At 42.4% G+C, this 21,173-nt stretch overlaps 1 protein-coding gene across 10 annotated transcripts in view; it reads right to left on the reverse strand.

Moving 5' to 3' along the window:
- Positions 1 to 21,173, reverse strand: part of CNKSR2 (connector enhancer of kinase suppressor of Ras 2) — a 361,202-nt gene that overhangs the window by 222,132 nt on the left and 117,897 nt on the right. For all 10 annotated transcript variants that reach the window (XR_016444124.1, XR_016444125.1, XM_090062378.1 and 7 more), the window contains exon 5: positions 16,140 to 16,181. Coding sequence is in view for 8 of the 10 variants with exons in the window: in XM_090062378.1 (XP_089918504.1) it covers positions 16,140 to 16,181 (42 nt within the window). In the remaining 2 variants the exon portion in view is untranslated. The remainder of the gene's footprint in view (positions 1 to 16,139; positions 16,182 to 21,173) is intronic.

Below are 21,173 nucleotides of genomic sequence, written 5' to 3' on the forward strand. Positions count from 1 at the left end.
TCACACTACCTAATTCAGTGTTTCTCATCACTGCTTAGAACAAGAAATGGTGATAGCTGTAGTGGGGGCGGGGGAGTGAGGGTTGAGAGAGAGGTTCATACAGCCAGTAGCCACCTCAGTTACTCCATGGCTGCTGGCCATATTGATACTCCGCAATCCAGTAGCAGCTATTCCACACTGGCCTAGGGTACAAATCGTACCAGTTACCCCTCTGCTTAGCAAGAGCAAATCTCCTTCACTAGACAACACTAACTGAATATAGCAAGCCCATCCTGTGCACTCAGTAATAGTTTCAGCAGCTCTCTCCACTAGCTCCTCAGGGTCAAAGGCTCCTCTCTGTGTCCTGATGTTCTTGGCTCTCCTCTGCTGCCCAGTGTCTGTCTCTCCCCAAGGAGTGCTGGCCCTTGGCAAAATCTCCAATAGCAGCCCCCCCTCCCCCTCCCTGGCAGCAGCAGTAGCACCCACAGCTGGGCCTGAGCTCTGGGTATCAGCTCCAGGGTCCTCTCTGCCACTGCCAGCACTGCTCCCTACGCTCCAAGTTACTCTGGCAATCAGCTCTGCTGGTTGCAGCTCCCAGGGCAGTTCGGATGCCAACCACTCCTTCTCCTGCCTAAGTTGAGTCAGTTTATGGAATTTCTGTCCAGATCAAGTTAACTCTCAGTCCCCCAGCATCCCAAGATGCTTTCACTTCTCCCACAAACCTCTCCACCTTGAAGGGTGGGCAGGCAAGCCTTGGCCCAAGCTGTCTGCTCTGGCTGAGCAGGTAGACATGCTGTAGCACCCCCCGCCCCCCAGCTTCTGGTCTAGACCACTGCAGTTATGTAGCTGCATTTCCAGAATGAAAAATGAATGTCTGTTCACTTGTTTTATCAGTTCAACCTATGCAGCTTGGACTAATTTGTGAAGATTGAATCAATACAATTAATTGGGCTTTTTGACTGTCTGTACTTAGCCTAGGACATTTAGGAGGGAAAATAGTAAGTAAATCATTTCAAATATTCCCCTAATTACTTCATTAACATACCTTAGTTCTGTTCTGGAAGGACCACCTGGAGTGATGAGACGGCTGTACAATCTCTGTGCCCATTTGTAAGTCCAATATGATTAACAGCTATCATATGGATAGGTACTGGATTGCTGCCATCAAGTTGCTTCAGAGGTCACTTCTAGCACACAGTAGTGACTGAAACTTATTACCAACCTGTTTCATTTGAACTAATAGACCTGAGTTGAAATATCTGTGCCCTGATACCGTTTCCCAATCATCCAATACCTGAGTATTTTTCCTTATAAACATAATGTTATGTTGTAATTGCATATTATAGAAGAACTGGTAGTATCACCTTCAATTAAGTTTACAGAAACATTTCCCATTTCAGAAGACAGTGTTTTCACTTGCTTTATATCTTTGACAAACTTTGTCAGTTTGGGCTGAAATTTTTCATTTTAGGCATAATATAAGAGCTGACATTTACTGATGATAGATCCGGGGTGGGTAATAATTTTGGGCAGAGGGCCACTTACTCAGTTTCAGCAAGCTGTTGAGGGTGCATGGGTAGCCCCGCTCCTTGACAGGTGCCTTGCCCTGGGTCATACAACATCTGGAAACCTTACTCTCCATGAACATAGGAAGCAGGTATGTCAAAAAAGTAACACAATTATATAGTAATATACTTAAGAAATATGATACAACTACATTCCCCCTCACTAGTGTCCCTGGTCATGAAGAGAAAGAGATCCCTGATTAATTGGGGAATTCACCCAACAAGGGTTTGTAAAAAAAAATCTCCTACTTCAGGCACACCCATCGGAGAGATCACTAGCTCAGTTCAACCACACTGGGAAAAGATAAGAAAAAGTAAGTGAGGTCCCGAAGTTAAAGGGTTGATCTAGTTAGTCAGTAATCCACAAATTTGATTGAATCGGATTCAACTGATGGATTGGAGGTTGACCCAATGGAGGAAAGGTAGAGATGTCAATGCTCCTACTTAGATGAGAAATTAAATCTCCTGGCTTCTTTTGAAAGCTTGCCACCTGAAGAAAATAAGAACATCTTGGCTCACTTGAGAGTTCTCCAGGAGGACTTAAAGTAAATCAGAAAGGACAGAATGACTTTCAGACCAGTAAAATGAATCAACATTTACAAGGCAGGAGGGAGGCGAGGGGAAAACCTGGTCACTTTGAGGTATAGGCTTCAATTATCCAACCTTAAGAGTCAGTTACCAAGTGGTCCAGGGTAAATACCACTTGTGAGAGTAATACTGAGGACCCAATTAATTGCCAGGTGCTTAATAGACGAGATAATGTTTCTCTACTACTTGACAATAGAAAAACTAGCAGTAACTTGGTGGAATTAGATACATCCCTAGGAATGGAAATGGGAGGTCTGGATAAGGGACTTGCTGAGAATGAGGGCTTGAGATATCTATCCTCACCTGACAAATCACCACAGATAACTTGAGATATCCCTTTGCCCCATCCAAATCACCTTCAATTGAATTTAAGATGGAAAGAATAGAATGGGACCTTCCCATTGGAATGAGAAGTGAATATAATAAATCAGGATCCAAAATATCTGGGACAATTTATAACTATAGATGGCTCCCCGAGTTCAGCATTCATAAACCTTAACCTTTCCTGGGAAATTGCACATAAGGATAGGAGCAATTACTGGCAGAAGTATAGGTACTTGGACCTACATAAATTAGGAGATGATAATATAGTTCAGCCCATAAAAAAGACATATCAAGTCAATAGCAATGATAGAGAAATGGACAAAGAACAAAAGACCAAGGATAATTTAATTATTACACAAATTAGTAGAGAAAATTACTTGATGAATACCTCGGTAACTTCTATACCAATAGTAAACAGCAAACAAGATGCTATAGATAGGCCAATTCCATTAGACCACAATAAGTGCTGAGTTTTTTGCCCCATTTGAGTTAGAAGCTGCGGGTGCAAAATCATCCTGGCTCAGAAAATTCTACCAAAATAGCCTCAGAAAATTCTCAATTGTGTCTTGGAATGTGGCGGGCTTATTACATAAATTAGGTGATAGTGACTTTATAGCTTTTTTAACCAGTCATGAAACCACAGCATTGGAAGAAACTTGGTGTAAGGAACCCTTTTTTCTAAAGGGCTATTTGTGTTTTAGTCTCCCTGGTAAAGAAGGCAAAAAAGGAGGATGCTCCAGACTAGGCCTTTTGACAATGATAGCAAATAATCCAGTATGGATTGGAAAGCAATTAAGCACTTGCCTTGATATTTGGTTATTAATTATATTCACTATTCCCAGGACAGGCTCTTGGATTAGTGCAAATATTTACATGCCCCTAGCATTGGGAAGAGAACAAGCTAATGATACATGGGATTTGCTCACTGAACATTTAGAACCTATAAAATTAGAATATCCTATGGCCAAATTGATATCAGTTGGAGATTTTAATGCTAGAATAGGAGGCCTGAAATGGGAAGATGAGGATTATCTATTAATTAATGAGATCTGGAAGACTGACATTCCATCATTTAATGATACAGAGACTAATAATCCAAGTCTAAGATTACAGAAGTTATTATTAACCTTTAATTTAAGATCAATCATACCCTAATATAACTTCAAATAATTTAACCTATACCTTTGTTAGAGGATCAAGCACATCGATTATATGTTGACTGAACCCTTTATGTGGGGGGATATAATTGATTTTGAGATACCATTTCAGCTAGAAAGTGATCATTTCCCCTTAGTCCTCAACCTTAAAAAAGAGCCTGATACCCTTCCAGCCCTCGACAGTGATGGAAGTATACCTATATTTGTTAAAAAAATTGAAATGGAACACCCACCTAGCTGAAAGGGTGACTAATAAATTCCATGTGGATGATTTAAGTATCTTAAGAAATTCAGTAATAGTCACTCAAATGCCAGAGGAGATTTAAAGCACTGGCAGCAAATTAAAGTTTGATAAAGAATGTGTTGAACAGAAAAGAACGTTAAATAGGAAAGCCAGGGAACTAAGGAAAACTGGGTACACTGGAACAACTTTCCAGAGTATAAGATGTGAAAGTTATGGAAAGCATATAAACTGCTTCTCCAGAATAAGAAACGAGAATATTATATCCAGCAATGGGATAAATTGAGTTCGGCAATTATTGCTAAAGATAGTAAAATTTTCTGGCTACTTGTATCAAAGAGAACAGCTAATTTTCATTATAGCTTTGAAAATAATATTACCGCAGACAATTGAGCAGAATATTTTTCCAATCAGTTTACTTTTTCTATGCAATAAATAAATAGTAATCTAGGGTGTAATAAACCCCTCACTGATACAATTAAGTATCAGATAACAAAGGATGAAACAGCACATCTCCTCAAAGTATAACAGGAGAATAAACCCCAGGCCCAGATAGAATACGGGTAGAAGTTTATATTGATAACATCAAATGGTGGACTCTGATCTTGGAAAAATGGTATACCCCGGAACTGAGTTCAGCCAAAGCCCAGATTCCGGGAAAGGGAGTATTATGGTACCAATTTTCAAGAAAGGTTTAAAAGATAAGCCAGAATCTTATCGCCCTATAAGTTTGATAGATATTTCAGCTAAAATTTTTGGGTGCCATTTGTTATATCATCTCCTAGCATGGGTAAAAAGGGAAAACGTATTACATGAACATCAGGCTGGATTTAGGGATGGATATTCCACTATTGATAACATATTTATTCTTCAATTGTTGAGACATAAGTATATGCAGATCAATGCTGTATATTGCATTTGTAGACTTGTCAAGAGCTTTTCACAGTGTAGACAGAAAAACTTTGGGAGAAATTGATAAATTACGGGATTGATCCTTCTCTTTTGTATTTGTTGATAGATTATTATAAAGATACATGGGCCCAAGTTAGGTGGGGCTTGAAGAGTGAACTTACACAAAAAATTCACATTTATTTAATCTTTATATGAATTAATTACATTATTGGAAATGTGCAGGATGCGCATTTTTATCCCCCAAAACTATTAGCAATCCCAATCCCTATTTTAATGTACGCAGATGACACTGTTATACTGTCAAGAACTCCTACTGGATTAGAGAGAGCAATTAGAACTTTTAAGCATGTTTGTGGACAAAATAACTTAAAGATAAATTATGATAAATCCAAAATAATGTATCGGGGAAGTCGCTTGATGAAATATCAATGGAATATGGGGGGAACCAAACTTGAAGTTGTCAAAACCTACAGGTATTTGGGTGTTATACACAGGTTCTCCATCATGGAAACATCATATTCAGTCAGTTAAAACTAAGGCAGCCCAACCAGCTGTGGCTATAAAGAATGTTTATGAAATCACAGCAGGACAATCAGTCCAAGCTCCTGTATCAGCATATAAAGCCAAAGTTACCTCTCAGATCTTATATGGTGCTGAAATACGGGGTTATGTCACTAGTAATGATGTAGACATACCTCAAAACAAGTTTCTTAGTGCTCTTCTGGCTTTTCCTCCCTCAATTCCTGCATCTTTTTTGAGATTAAAGATGAGAATGGATTCTATTTTAACTAATATTATAATTAGAATGGTGGGATTTTGGTTTATATCCTGCCCCTTTTACCATCTCATCTGCTTAAATTATGGTACATAGAATATATTAATAATCCCCCTTCTCTCCAATCACCCTGGTTAGCTTTTCTTTCCCATAGTATCCCATCCTAGAAAGTGCAAAAGTATTTCAAAGATAATGAAAGATTGTTTTCCCCCATAGAAAAGATTCAGGTTTTCCAGAGGATACGAGATATTGACAGACAGAATGATTCTGCAGTGGCTAGGGCTACTCATATTGCCCTTTATATTCTCTTTGGAAATTAGACCGGGGGGGTGGGGAGGGATTTACAGTTGGATCCCAATAATAAATGGTGATTCTCTTTGACTAGACACAGGACCAAATAGATGCCCACAGCTGTTCTGGCTGGACAGAGATTTTCCATTCCAAGGGCTAAAAGATGTTGCCCAGCCTGTCTAGGAGTTTTGGAAGATACTATCCACTATGTTTTAGAATGTTCTTTATATTATGATGTAAGGAGAACCTATATATTATCGTTCTTGCAGAAATTGATACGTTTTTCAAACAGGAAGAAATTAATCTGGCTTTTACAGCAAACATCCAAATTTTTGCTTGTAAGGCTTAGGCAATTAGAGTTACATAGACTTTATTACTGATGTAAGTGATACATTTTAACATTAGATTTTATTTTATTTTCTCAATTGTAGCTCTATGTACAACAATATTATAGATTCATGTCTTGATTTACTACTACATTTTTATTAATATTGTTTTTATGTTGGTGGGCTTTATTTCTAGTATAATATTTGTAGTTCGGTTACTTTGTTCAAACTTGTTTATATTATGGTCATATGTGTGTTACATCATCTTTGGGAGCATGGCATTTAGCCAGAATCCTTAATAAATTGAATTGAACTGAATTGGCTCAACTTAATCAGTTAAGTCTGATGTTAAATCCATCAAGGTTTCTCTTAAACTAGTTTTGGCCATTTTGAAAACAGTTTATATGCACTGAACTTCTATTGTGTTACAGATTTGAACTGGTTTTCAATCACTTGAACTGGTTTTTCAATCACATACTGTTTATGTGTAATTACTGTCCCTCAACCTACAGTCTAATACTAGGTGCTTCTTAGAGACACGGTACCATGCTTGCTGCTGTAAAATATCATGGATTTTAATGTTTTGCTTTGTTTTGTTTGTTTTCGACTTGGCCACATTTCCTGGGAGTTTGAAGTTTGGCTGATACAAATAGAACAGAAGATGGGGATGGAAAATGCTTGTACCAAACTTGTTTATATTTGGTGAAAAATACTGCATAGATGTGAAACTGTGCATAGGGGCCACTGGCTAATAGTTCACAAAGCTTCTTGGTAAAAGAAAAGAGAATATAAAAAAACTTGTGTGCTCACCATTTTATTATTGGCAATTTATGAATTTATTAATTACTAGTATAACCAACCCAGCAGAAGCGATATTACAGGAATGTATCAATGAAAAAATATATTTTTATAAAATATCCGTTTTCCAAGAAACAGACATCACCTACTATTATTTTCTAAAACTGCGTCACTAATTAAAGAATCATGACTAATAGGATCCATGATGTTTATTTATACTTACGGTTTAGTTGTTGATTCCCCACTGCAAGTAAATTTACAAATATCAGGCTGATATTTCCATGCTTAACCTCCCTGGGTGCATGCAAATGTTCAAGTTGTGTAGTCTAGATAGAGTGGCCTAAACTCCTATTGACAGAGAAAAAAGTGACACAGTGTCCCACCCAATTCTGGTGGGCAAGTTGAGGGACTGCGGCATTGACCAATGCACGGTCACATGGGTGGCAAACTGGCTCCAGGGGCACACTCAGAGGGTGGTGGTGAATGGGTCGATGTCGAACTGGGAGGGTGTAGGCAGTGGAGTCCCCCAGGGCTCGGTCCTTGGGCCGGTGCTGTTCAATATCTTCATTAGTGACCTGGACGAGGGTGTAGAGAGCACCCTGTTCAAGTTCACTGATGACATCAAGTTGTGGGGTACAGTGAATACACTGGCAGGCAGGGACTGCATCCAAGCAGACCTGGATAGGTTGGAGAAGTGGGCGGATCTGAACAGGATGCAGTTCAACAAGGAAAAGTGCAGAGTGCTGCACCTGGGGAGAGGGAACCAACGTTATGGTTATAGGTTATGGGCTGACCCTCTCAGCAGCACAGAGGCAGAGAGGGATCTTGGAGTCAGGATTGACTCCAGGTTGAATATGAGTTGCCAATGCGATGAAGCAATAGGCAGAGCCAACTGCACCCTGTCATGCATCAACAGGGGCATCACTAACAGGTCCAGAGAGGTCTTGCTCCCCCTCTATGTGGCGCTGGTCAGGCCGCAGCTGGAGTACTGAGTCCAGTTCTGGGCACCGCACTTCAAGAAAGATGTGGAGAACCTGGAGCGGGTCCAGAGGAGAGCCACTTGTATGGCTGAAGGCCTCCGTGGCCAGCCCTATGAGGAGAGGCTGAGGGACCTGAATCTCTTCAGTCTCCGGAAGAGGAGACTGAGGGGGGATCTCGTGGCTGCCTACAACCTTGTCAGGGGCCACCAGCAGGGACTCAGGGACAGTCTGTTCACCAGGACCCCCCTTAGAGTCACCAGAATGATGCAAACATTCAGTATTTGAGGAAAGATGCATGGGGGCAGCCTGCACTGGAGATGGCCCTCAGCACACATGCCACCATACCCTGAGAGATGCCAGAGATTACCAAATGTGTCATTCTGGGCACCTCCTCCAACAAGCAATGGCTACAGAACTTCTGCATGTGCTAAGCCACATTCATGGACATCAATATTGAGCTAGCCCCCCACCCTGACCAGCAGGACAGCAGCAAAAAGCCACTCCTGACTGCAGAGAAGCACATAACTGTTGCCATCTGGAAACTCACCACCCCCGACAGCTTCCACTCCATCGCCAGCCAGTTTGGTATGGGAAAGTCTATGGCTGGAGCGAACTCCGGGAGGCATACAGGGTCATCTAAGACATGCTGGCGAACCACTTCATCTGCCTCATCAAGTCACAGGAAGTCATTACTGACTTCCACCACATGGGCTTCAGCCACCAGGTGGGTCTGCCAACCACTCCACATTCTCATCTACTGCCTGCTCCAAAGCACCATGGAAGTTAATCAATACATCATGCTGTAGGGCATCATCGACCACCATGGCTATTTCACCCATATCTTCACTGGGTGATCAGGCACCGCCCCCCATTCTACCTGCAACCCCCAAGACAGCTACCCATGCACCCCAGCACAAACTCAAAACTTTCTGGGGGTATCCACCTGCCGGCAATAATTGTGCCAGCAACACCCTCCCATGCCCCAAACTCCCAGAGCTAGGTGTCTGCCAGAAGTGGCCAGTCTGGCCATGCGCACCCAAGCCCTGATTTCACTGGGGTCACCTTCCCATTGGCCCATTCTCATCTATACACCTCCTGAGTCCTGGATCTGAAATGTCAGCACCAGCACCATCAGAAGAGGTTTAACTTTAAACCACATGTGCCATTTTTAGACCAGAGTTAAGGGTTGGGAATGCTTGCAGACCTAGAACTTCTACAACACTAAACTCAATTCTATCAATCTAAATATAACACTTGTATAATCATTCATCCTCTTCTTTAGGGGCACTTAAAAACATCTGACTGATCTTTCCATGCTTAATATGCCTGTTGATGTAGCAAACATTCAGGAGCGATACATCAGAACCTCCATCTTGGGCAAAGGTTCCTGAATGTGCTCCATTTGTATTTTCCAAGGAGAATAAAAGAACTAGGCACAAGCTGAGCTGCTTCTTGTATATCTTGTATATCCAGGCCAATTTACAAACTGAATCAGTATTTGATTTGTCCCCTCTTCCTGTCTGCAGGACGGAAGTTCTGTTTCAGCATGGTTTATAAATAAAAAGCACAATGCATAAAGAAATAACATTCTGTAGGCAAAATGATCGATGAAGAAAAAATACTCTCATCTAAAAATGGCACATGTGGTTTAAAGTTAAACCTCTTCTGATGGTGCTGGTGCTGGCATGTCAGATCCAGGGCTCAAGAGGTGTATAGTTGCTTTCCAAGCAACTAGAAAAATAAAGGGTGGCAGGGGAGAGGGAAGGAATGGGAGTGATATGGAAAATAGTATTTTGATACTGGAAGGGAAAATCTATGTAGCAAAATACAGTAAGAAAGGGTCTAAAATAAGAGTATATGTCAGTCATTATTATGCGTGTAATAAATGCGATGATAATGCTATTATTATTTAATAATGCATTTAAGGTATACTTCAGGTAGTTGGCTTTGATAAAACGCTGATTTGAGCACATACGTTCAATGTTTATGCAAGACATTGCATCTTTTAGCTATGCCATTTGACATGGTACAGGATAATAGCAAGTATTGATAAGCAATGCAAGTCTGTTGAATTTTCTTTTTTAGAAATAACCTGTACAAATAACTGTTACACTCGAGTATCTGCAAAGAAGACCTAAAGATGAGAAACGCTGCACCTGGCAACTGATATTTAAATCGCGCATGAGAGTGAGCCAACAGGAAACCAACAGGAGTTGAGAAAGCCCAGCACCTCCCATGTGGTGCACAGCTTTTAAGAGAATCACGCAATCACGCTTTTACTGTGCCTGTAAAAAAAAAAAAAAAAGCAGTTGCCCAGAAACATGCCAAAAAATAGATAAATAAAGACAAATTACATGAGGAGGACTTAGCAAAAATTATACTTTACATTTTTTCCCCCTCTCATGCAATCACTCTCTCTCCACCCCAGGAGCCTTATGCCCAATGTAGTATTCCATAATTGCTCTAATATAGCAATTAAGCATTTTATCTCATTCAGCAGTACATTCTATTTTAAGTTATTCTTAACACTCCAGAGTAGTCATTTTTACAAGGCTAACATCCTATGCTGTATTTTTGAAGGATCCTCTATGATACATCCAGTTGTTTGATACAGTATCACGGGAACAGCTTTTTTTCCTCTATTCATGTGGTGGTCATTTAATGCCCCAAAGCATACAAAATCAAAATGCATAGATATTTGTTCAGAAGTCATTATAAATGCAAAATACAGGTTGCATTCTCATTACAGCCAAGAGAAGGGCCGGGGGAAAAAGGATGAAGAGTGACAGATCTGCATCTTCCCTGATTGTGGGGCCAAAAAAACCCCAAAACACACAAAAAAAATTTCCAGTGGAAGTTAACATTGCACTGCATCTACTCTAACTTGCACTGGCCAAGACAATGTCTTTTGAGTTAGTCTGCTGGACTGCACTAGATTGTACCTCCATGTCCTTAGGCCCCTCAATACTATGTAAATCAAACATGTGGAGCCTGTGATCTCCCCTACTGCAAGGGAATCAATTATGGTAATTTTAAGGTCATTCAGTAGCACAAAAGGTGACCTACAGGAAGCTGAAGATTGCACCTCCATTGCTATTTTTAAGGGCATCTAAACTTTCCGTGAAAATTTACAACAATGCGTGTGTCCCACTGAGCACACTGCAAACTGCACAGTTTTGAGCCACTGCAAACTGCACATGGCACGCGTGCAAGTGTTCAACCACACTCCTAATTAGCAGCGCAGTGGGAGGAGAGGGAGTTGACACTGGGAGATTCCTGTATCAGAAAAGTGCCACTGGAAAAAAGCATTGTGCACATGAAGCAGTGCGCACTGCCAAAAAGGGAGCCTGTAAGGCAGGGTCTGAGTGCCCAGATTGCTGCCACTGCTGCTCCCTGGGGGTGCATCCAGACAAGCATGGTCATGCAGTATGTGGTGCTACAAACACATTTGCAGCACCACATACTGCAGAGTCTGGTGTTCTCTGTGCTGCAAGGGCATGCTGCCCGAGTGTGTGCCGCAACAGGTGTTTTTTCCATGTTTTGTTTTGTGTTTTACCCCAGATATCCAGGGATCAAAAAAACCCCAGAAAAAAAAGATGCTTGGGCAGCACGCACTGCTGAAAAGCAGAGCCAGGCCACCCAGGCCCATGCTCCACTGCCAGCCAGGCTCTGCATTGCAGAATTGTCATGGCCACAACCCTAGAAGGCCCCTAGGACCCCAAGTTAAGGCTGCTAGGGCCAGCCCAGTGCTGGCCCCAGCCTTCCCTACCCCACCTAGGGCAGGCATTCCCCAGGGAAACGTAGTTCCCCAGGGACTAGCATAACCACTACTCATCTCCGAGGAGCCAAACATCCACATGTCTGGATGTGCCCTGGGAGGCCCCCAGGACACCAACTGGGACAATTTGCCTTGTGCCAACCCCATGTGCAGGAGCGTGCACAGTGGCAAAAAGCAGCAGCACAAATTTGTGCCAATTTTTGCCACAGTAACTTCACCCCCCTGCATGTGGGGACACGCCCAATGAGTTTTTACTAGTTATAGTCTTCTGGTTATTTAATTTATTAGCATAAAATCAAATATAGAAGTAGTACTGATTTGTGGTTACCATAGTATTTAAAAGATTGGTAACAATAATAGTATAATCCTGTTTTTTATTATTGAATTCTTAATTGTTTTTAAACTTTGGCCATTTTAAAACCAAATCCTAAACTCACCAAGAGGCTTTTAGCTGTCTGAATATTAATATTAATTAAATATAATTTATATTTATTTAGAAATTTATTTTTATTTATTTTCTTACCTACCATGGCACCACATTTCTTATGAAACTGAATGGGATCTCTGTGAAAATGAAGTTCCTTAAAGGGACAAAATAATGATTATCCTACTGAATTGTATTACAATGAAAAATATCCGGAAAAAAAAATACAGAAATGCTGCAGGTGAAGTAGAAGTTTCTATCTTATAAATTGTTATCCAATTAGAATGGGATCATTAATTGCTTCCCTAGGTCTTTGTATCTCACAACATTCCATAATGAAAGTATTATCTAGCTCAGTGGTTCTCAGACTTTTTAGACTTGAGGCACCCCTCCCAAAATGCCAGCCCCTAGTTTTCACTATTTTTTTTTAAATTTCATTTTTTTTCCTATGGAAAAAAATAATAGAGTAATTTTTCTGTTTGAAAGCACTTAAAGAGCAAAACAGTTCAGAATGTTTTTAACACCATGGATTTCTAGTTGAAATCTCTGGCTTTATGTTGTGAATCACTTATGTACATCTAACAATGCTAACCTTGTATGGCACTCTGCTGTATTCTTGAAAAGAACCAAATCCCCCCAGGGTCTGGGGACAGACATTCAACAAGCCCAAGTCTGAACTGATTCACTCTTTGCAGGTTAGTCTAAGTTGTGTAGCTTAAACTGATTAATAACTGGGCTGGACTCAATGATCTTCTGAGGTCCCTTCCAGCCCTAATGTCTATGAAATGAAACTGGACAGACATTCTCTGTTAAATCAGGAAATGCAGCCACATGCCTGCAGTGGCTCAAGCCAGAAGATGGAGGGCACTAGACCATGCCTGCCAGCCACTGCCAAAGGGAAGGAAGGCCAAAGGGAAGGCAAGGAAGACAGATGCCCTCCAAGGTTCTCACCCTGTTGGAGTGGAGGGGGCATGGCCAGGCACCAGCTGGGGCTAGCACAACACAGAGGATGCCAGCCACCAGCTTCAAAGGAGGGTGGGGAGGAGGAGTGATGATGAGGAAAAAGTCCTCTCTCCAAAGCAAGCATGTATTGATCACAGCAATTTGCTAAAATCTTGGCCTAAGCCAGGGGCAGGCAATTATTTGGGGTGGAGGGCTGCTGACCCAGTTTTGGCAAGCTGCCAAACTGCCAAACCCACCCCTTGACAGGTGACCCACCCCCTGGTCACCATCTTGGGAACAATGACCCAATGTCTTGGGACTAATGTCGCAGGGCCAGCACCGGTGGGGCCCAGAGCAGGGTGCAGGCTGGTAGGAGTCTGTGAAGCTGGGCTGGGCTGCACCAGCAGGGAGAGGGGGAAGCTGGCCTGGTTCTATAAAGCCCCTGCCAGCCAGGACCCTGTACTCCTGCCACCCTGCTCTGGGTTCTGCTGCCACTGGCCGTGAGACACTCCCAACACCCCCCAGCCCTGCAGAACAGGCAGGGGGCACTGCACAGCCCTGACCCCCTGCTAGCTGGCAGGGAAGGAGCTGGTGCACCGTGTGGGGAAAAGCGGACCTTCCCCATGGCTGGAACTCCCTGCTGCAGCTGCTCGCAGTCCACGCGGGGATGTCCTAAGCAGGCACAGGCAGCCACTTGCAGGCTGCGAGCGGCTGCAGTGCAGAACACTGGCCACGGGCAGGGGAGGGGCTGCTTTTCCTCTGCACTCAGCACCAGCTTGTAACCCACCCCCACAACCAGCCTGAGCCCTGTGCCAGCTCTGGGCTCGCCCGTCAGGCTATGCCACAGCAACCCCCCTGCTTGCTGCACTGTAAAGCATTTGCTGCTGCTGCCCGCTTAGAGCTTGCACACTGGCCAGCCCAGAGGCAGCAGTGGCAACATCACCACAGCCTACCATGGCGCAAATTCTGGGCAGGTGGCAGCAGCAGCAAACACTACCTGACTCAGCAAGCGGCGAGGCTCTAGCAGTTGCTGCCATGAGCAGCCCCGACAGGTGAGCCCAGAGCCAGCATGGGGCCCAGGCTGGCAGTGGTGGTGGGTTACAATCTGGTGATGAGCATGGGGGGGAAAAGTGGCTTCGCCCCTGCTTTGTGGCCAGTGCTTTGTGCTGCAGCCCATGTGGGGCTGCCTGTGCCTGCTCAGAACAGCCCCACATGGGCTGCGAGCGAGCAGGGAGTGTGGGCCACGGGGCAGGCAAGGGGCCGCTTTTCCCCCCTGTGTTCAGCATCAGTTCTTTCCCTGCTCTTTCCCCCCCACCCCACTTACCTGAGCTTCCAGCGCCACGGCAGCCACATGGTCCCAGGCCAGAAGCCCCTGCTGGGGCTTCTAGCTCAGGAGGTGGGGCTGGGGCAGCTGTTGCAGAAGCCTGCTGAGGATTCCCCTGGGTCCTACTGCCCCTGGTTACTGTCATTTTTGATAGGAACCAAGGGCAGATGCATTTTAATTTTCAAAAATTTTTTATGAGCCCCGCAGGCTGGACAGAATGGCCTTGTGGACCAGCTCTGGCCCACGGGCCATACATTGCCCACCCCTGCCCTAAGCTAAGATATACAATGGCATATCAAGGGTGGGGGCAGGGGTGCCTGCCTGGGATGGGGGGCACTGGCCAGGCCCTTCAGAGCCAGGCAGAGAGGCTGCAGCACCTCTCGTGTTTGGTGTGTAGTTCGCCCACCCTTCTGTCCAGCAGATTGTAAGTTTCTTTAGCTGTTTTAGCTGGAAATTCTGGCTGCTGCTGCTCCCCTCCATTCCCCCGCCCTCCCCCCCATGTCCGGTGTGCTATGATGTTAATTTCCCTATGGAAGCATCATAGGATAGAAGAGGGGGCCCCAGACCCTGTTTGGATCATCCCCACGGAGGACAGGGGGTGCCAATCCAAGTACTGGCCCCCAGGTACTAGAGACCCATGGTACACCACTGAAGATACAGCCCAGTAAAACACAGCATACACATCTTAGTCTGATTTAAAATGTAAACCAGGAAAACAAGAATTACTTTTACTAATCCTGAGGGCAGGATGTCTCCTTACAGCCAGGCATTCAGAAAGGCTTTGGTTAGGTATTTATTTGTTCTGCTTTATAATGTAAATGTAGCTTTCTGCATTCTTTGATGAAGCTGTCTGCAACTTCCTTAAACTATATCTCCAGCATGTGTGATGATTGTCAGGTCTTTGCCAACACTTCCCACCTCTAAGTCTGGTCCTGCAGGTCTTAGCTCTGGGTTCACAGGTGCAGGGCTTGGATCTGCACACAGGGCATGCCATTGAATTAATTCCCTCCCTGCCTGGCTACAGGCAAGCCACAGAGACTGCAGCCAAACCCCCAGGAGTTCCAAGAGAGAGAGAGCGGAGAGAGGAAGGAATTAACTCTATCCCTGCCAGGCTGCAGGCAAGCCATGGAGTGCAGCTGGGGCTGTCCCCAGGGTTTGCCAGCTTGCAGGGGGAGGGGAGCGAAAAGGGGATGGAGGGAAGAATTTGCCTCAGGGGCCATGGCAGGCCAGCATCTGGCCACACCCTGCCCCTGCTCTGGCTAAAAAGGATCTTATCTTTCACAATAATTGTCCTAAAAGCTTCAGGGGAAGAAGGTCAAGAAATCAGTGAAAGGAAGTATTACTCTATGAAGTAAGCATGGTTCTACCGTTAATTTATTTTCAGCCTGCTTAACACATGTGTAGATATTCACCACCCATATGATGTTCACTTCTTGTTTTGAATCCCCTCTCTTGCTGAGAGGGAGTTTCACCAGCTAAACAAAAGACATTCCAATAAGGCTATAAATTTGTTGCCTGTCAGTTTCATTGAATAGCCTCAAAGTCTTTGCATACTGAAAGAATGAGTATTTACATTCTCTCCACACCATTTTTTGTACTTCACATCTTGTTTTATTCATTTCTTCACTAAGCCAAAACTAGCTTGCTAGCACTTTAACACTACTACTAAGAGACTGAAAGATTCCTAGATATTGTACAGTAGACACATATTTATAAGAATCAAAGGACTACTCACCACATGTAGAATTTTATTCTCTGTTTCATATACTGTGCAATCCTGAAAACAGAAAATAGAAGACATAGGTTAAATCTGAAAAGTCAAACATCCGTGGAAAACTGCCTTTTAAAACAAAGGTTAATTGCACTGAAAAACCTTTAAAAGAAAGCACTTGTTGTTTTAACTACCATGGAAGAATTTATGTAACCAGGGTGGAAGAAGCTAGAATGGGAAAGAAAAGTTGATTAGCACATACTTAAAACTTTGGTCTTCCTTTGGTGAGTCCTATTTGAGACAGACTCTTATTCTCCTCCCTCTAGTACCTCTTTATGCCATGCCCTAAGAAAGACATGCCTGGCCGGTTTCTCTTTTTAATTTGTCCATATTAGATTAGAACATGGGTTACAGGTTAAGAGTTGTATTAAGAACCAAAACCGCTGTGGATAGAGACTAGAGAATTTCCTTCCCAAATGAATTGGCCAGCAATATTCTATGTAAGTAGTAAGAATCAGTGCTTTTAATCAAAGTAACTCAGTGCAGCAAGCAAACAGCAAAAACTCTGAACAAGAAAACATTTTTTTTAAACTGCAATTTGTCCAGCATTCCTTGTTCACAGTAAACAAGGGAGAATGGCACTGCTTCCTTTAAATGAAATACAGTTATGTAACTTATGAAGAAAACAAGTGTCCTTGGATCCAAAGATGGGGAAGCAAACTTTACAGTTCTGACAGCTAAGTATATATAGTGCTTGAGACTGAAGAAACAACTGAGAAACTCCTATAATTGAATTTCTGGATCTGAGCAAGATAACATGGTCATGTGGACTTAAACCTCACTGCCAATCATATAGATCATGGTGAGTCCATTCATCCTGCAGGATTTAGCTCAGTGATTCTCAACCTTGTTAGACTCTGGTACACCTCCATAACTTATCTGAATTTAACAGCACCAATTTCACAAAAATGGCAGTGTGACCTCCCACTGAACAAGAGCTGAGTTTAGCCAATGAGTCCTGAATAGGCTGTCTGAAGGTGTAGAAGTAAACCCAAAGGCATAACATTTGGGAGCGGTTTCTGTAGTCAGTGAAGGTTGGCAGGAACTCAGGGGGCCATAATAGCAGTTTCCAATTCAGAACCAAAATCCTAGGTTCAAGGTCAACTGTAATGGGTTTAAAGCATAAATCTACAATAACATTGCTTTTTAGCATGCTTACTTAAATTGCCCTTAAACCATCTTGAGATAAGCATCTAGACCACTCACCCAGGGTTATGCAGCACCCTGTGGTACCCTGAGATTCATTCAAGGGTGCTATGGGCTGCCACACAATTTTACAACAGTCAAGTGTGCAAATATGATTCACATGATAAGCCAAGAGGTTTCAAATCAGAATACATACGGTTAAAAACAGTGCCTGTTGTAGTGCTTCTAAGTTCTTTGGAACAGAAGAATTGCTCTATTATTTCTCTCTCATAAAAACCCCCCCAAATAAGTAAAAACTAAGAGTTGGTGTTTTCCAAGGGGTGCCTTGAGTCTAAGAAAGTTGAGCACAACTGATCTAAGCTATCATTTCTTATCTTCAACAGCAACATATCTTTCTCAACATTTTTTCTCCTGTTTTAAAACTAAATTGTTTCTTATATAACTTCAATCTATTGCTTTCTATTTTCTTCGTAGCAACTCATGAGAATAATTGATCCTCATTTTATTTAAAACATCTCTGTGTAGAAGGTAAATAGGGCTATTCATCACTGAGAATCTTTACAGTTTACATGTGCTACTTTTTCATATCCATTTCAATAATAAGAGTTTAGTGCATAAGAAAGAGTTGCTAATTGTAAAACGACAACTGAATGCATATTTTTAATATCATCTTTAACCCAGTTAAAAAGAAAGTTCACCTGTACGGTTATCCCATATTCTATTGCTGAAAATGAAATGGAGAGATCTGACAGAATCACAAGCTCATGTAATAATGGCTAGGTACAGATGTTACACTTAATGTCTTAAGTGCACAGAAAGCACTTTAAAGCCATAGTAGAACAGACATTCAAGGCACTTCAAGTGCCTTAAAAATGGCAGATCCCACTCTAAGTTAACCCGGGATGGATGTGGTATTAAACTACAGCATTCTAGGTGCTTTTTTGAATTTCTGTACCACATCCATCACACTTCAGTGTAGATCACGTTCTGCTGCCACCCCAGGGAGCCCTCGCCGGGTAACTTGCTTGCCTCAGTTGGTACTTACCTAATGATATTGTTTGAATATTCCATAAGGGGAAAAAAATGTGAGAAAAATACTTGTCACAGTTGCACTGATTTAGAAAAGAAAACAATTTTCAGTTCAGAGGCCCACAGATTTCTAGTTGAATTTAGTATACTAGCTGAATCCAGATTGAGCAGCATAAACCATTTTAGAAGATTAAGACAAAGGATGCCAAGATGTCATACCCAGGTGTTAGTCAAGATAGAGTATGCAGAATGTTGAAGCACACATCTAGGGCTTGATCCTTTGATGATATGAATATTCTGGCCCTGTTCCTCTGTAAACGTAAATACATGCTTAATTTTAAGTATGTTGGCAGTCACGGGGCTTCAATAAAGCTATGAACGAGCTAAATAAAGACCAGAATGCTCAGTGTCTAACAATACCTAACTTGTAGGACAGAACTTCTAAAGAACTGTGGCATCAAAACATGGAAACCAAAGAGAAGCTAAAAACAGCCCGGACTATGTACCACTACACCAAAAAAAATGTAGTGCAGTGACTGACATAGGGGTTGCTGTGCTCACAGGAAACAGATTCAGTTTACATGCCTGACCACCAGTTGCAATGATCTGTGACAGACTTCACTTCTCAAAGTGGCTGTTGGTTATGATCTCATGTCACAATATTGTCATTCTTGTTCCTACATTTGCTTCATACCTCCCGCATTATAATCTGTTTGGCACTGTCAAGCATTTGTGAACCCTGTTATTTTATTTCTCTTTATTCCCTGTAAAGTTATGCTATACCAAGGAATAAGATATAGCCGTTTACCAATAGATATACCAATAGCATAAACAAATTTCCATGTGTTAATTCCAAAATAATCAATAAATAAATTTCTGAATACAGATGCACAGACACAACTGCTACAAAGTAATTATCCTCAGATTTTATGTTATATTAAAGGAGCAGGTATATGAACCTGCCAACCTCAAGTTGGCTGACTGCAGTAAGCACTATTGGCTGCAGAGCCTGGCCAGTAGATGGTGAAGTAATGCAAACAGAAAACACCTTGCACAGGATGCAATTCACTATGGTAGTATACATGTCTGGGACACTGCGATAAATTTGTACCTGCATATAGTTACTTCTCATTGTCTGACGGACTAATAACATTACCTGAGCACAGAGTGGTATAAAGGCGTATGGTGGGTGCCCACTCCATCTTTCCTATATAGTTAATTTACTTTATAGGAAACGTTATCCTCAGTAGAATTATCTATGCTTGGAAGAGTTTGCATGAGAGACATTGCTATGACCACTCCTTGTAGTTATATAACACTTATTTCACTGTTAACTGACTAATTTGTTCCTGTGAGGTTTAAAAGTTCTTAATTAAAAGGAATAGCTTCAGCAAATGTGTAGAAGGTGCAAACCAGCTTTTTTCATTTTAAGAGAGTATACTCCTAGGTAAGAAAAGCACATGTTTTTATAGACATTTTGAATGGGGGTAGAGAAAAGCGTGAGAACTGGATTAAAAAAACAAACAAACAAACAAAAAAAAAAAAAATCAAGCCACTGATTTGCAGATCACCTAAAACCACAAAATTCTTTATTGCTACTTTAAGTATATTACATTTTAAACAAAGTTTTTGAAACACTTTGGTATTTTGCTTACAAAGCCTACATCCAAGATGTTTTACAGGAGTGGACAGTGACAATCTTTGTTGCATCTGCAGAATATCAAGACAGACTCCCTTCAGTTTATTATGCATATATAGGGAAATGTCCATGAAGTAAAATAACATTAATCTGAAAAGCTTAAAACTCTCTCACACATTTTCACATATACCAACAAATAGATTTCAGCATAATTTTATACAGAAAAGTGACTCTTAAACCGAGTTCTACACTTACCGTCTGTTAGGCCTCTTTACACATTCCATTTATGCCACAAGTTACATGTTAGTGGCAAAGATGCCATACATGCGCACAATTTATGGGGCCATAAAATGGCAAACCAGCCATAAATACGTTAATAGATTGTAAGGTCTGAAGTGACCTTGGAAGATCATTGGGTCCAGACCCTTGTACCAGGGAGGAAAGACAACTGGGGGTCAGGTGACCACAGAAAGGTGACTGTCTAGTCTCCTCTTGAAGATTTCTAGGGTAGGTGATTGCACCACCTCTGGAGGGAACTTATTCCACAGTCTGGACACCCTGACTGTGAAGAAGGCTTTCCTAATGTTGAGCCTGAATCAGTCTTCCAGTAGTCTGTGCCCATTTCTCCTAGTTTTCCCCTCAGTGCCCTGGTGAACAGTTGCTCACCAACCCCTTGATGTACTCCCCTAGTGCAGTGGTAAGCTGCTACCAGGTCCCCTCTCAGCCTTCTTTTCTTGAGGCTGAAGAGTCCCAGATCCCTCAGCCTTTCCTCATATGGCTTGCCATGTAAGACTCTGATCATACTGGTGTCTCTTTTTGGACTCTCTCAAGCTTGTCCACATCCTTGTTAAAGTGCCCAGAACTGAATGCAATACTCCAGCTGTGGTCTCACCAGTGCTGAATACAGCAGAAGAATCACCTCCTTGGTTTTGCTGGAGATACATTGATTGATGCATGCCAGAGTATTATTATCCCTACTGGCTACAGTATCTCACTGCTGGCTCACATTCATACTGTGGTCTATTAGTACCCCCCAGTTCCTTTCATTTGTGGTGCTAGTCAGTTTGGTGCCTCCAAGCCTGTAGATGTGTTGGGGGTTGCTCACCCTGAGGTGGGGCATTTTACATTTCTTGATGTTGAACTTCATCCGATTCCAATCTGACCAACTTGCCAGCCTGTCTAGG

The sequence above is a fragment of the Crocodylus siamensis genome, chromosome 1 (genome assembly GCF_052110815.1).
Source record: "Crocodylus siamensis isolate JL-2025a chromosome 1, ASM5211081v1, whole genome shotgun sequence".
Lineage (NCBI taxonomy): Eukaryota > Metazoa > Chordata > Crocodylia > Crocodylidae > Crocodylus > Crocodylus siamensis.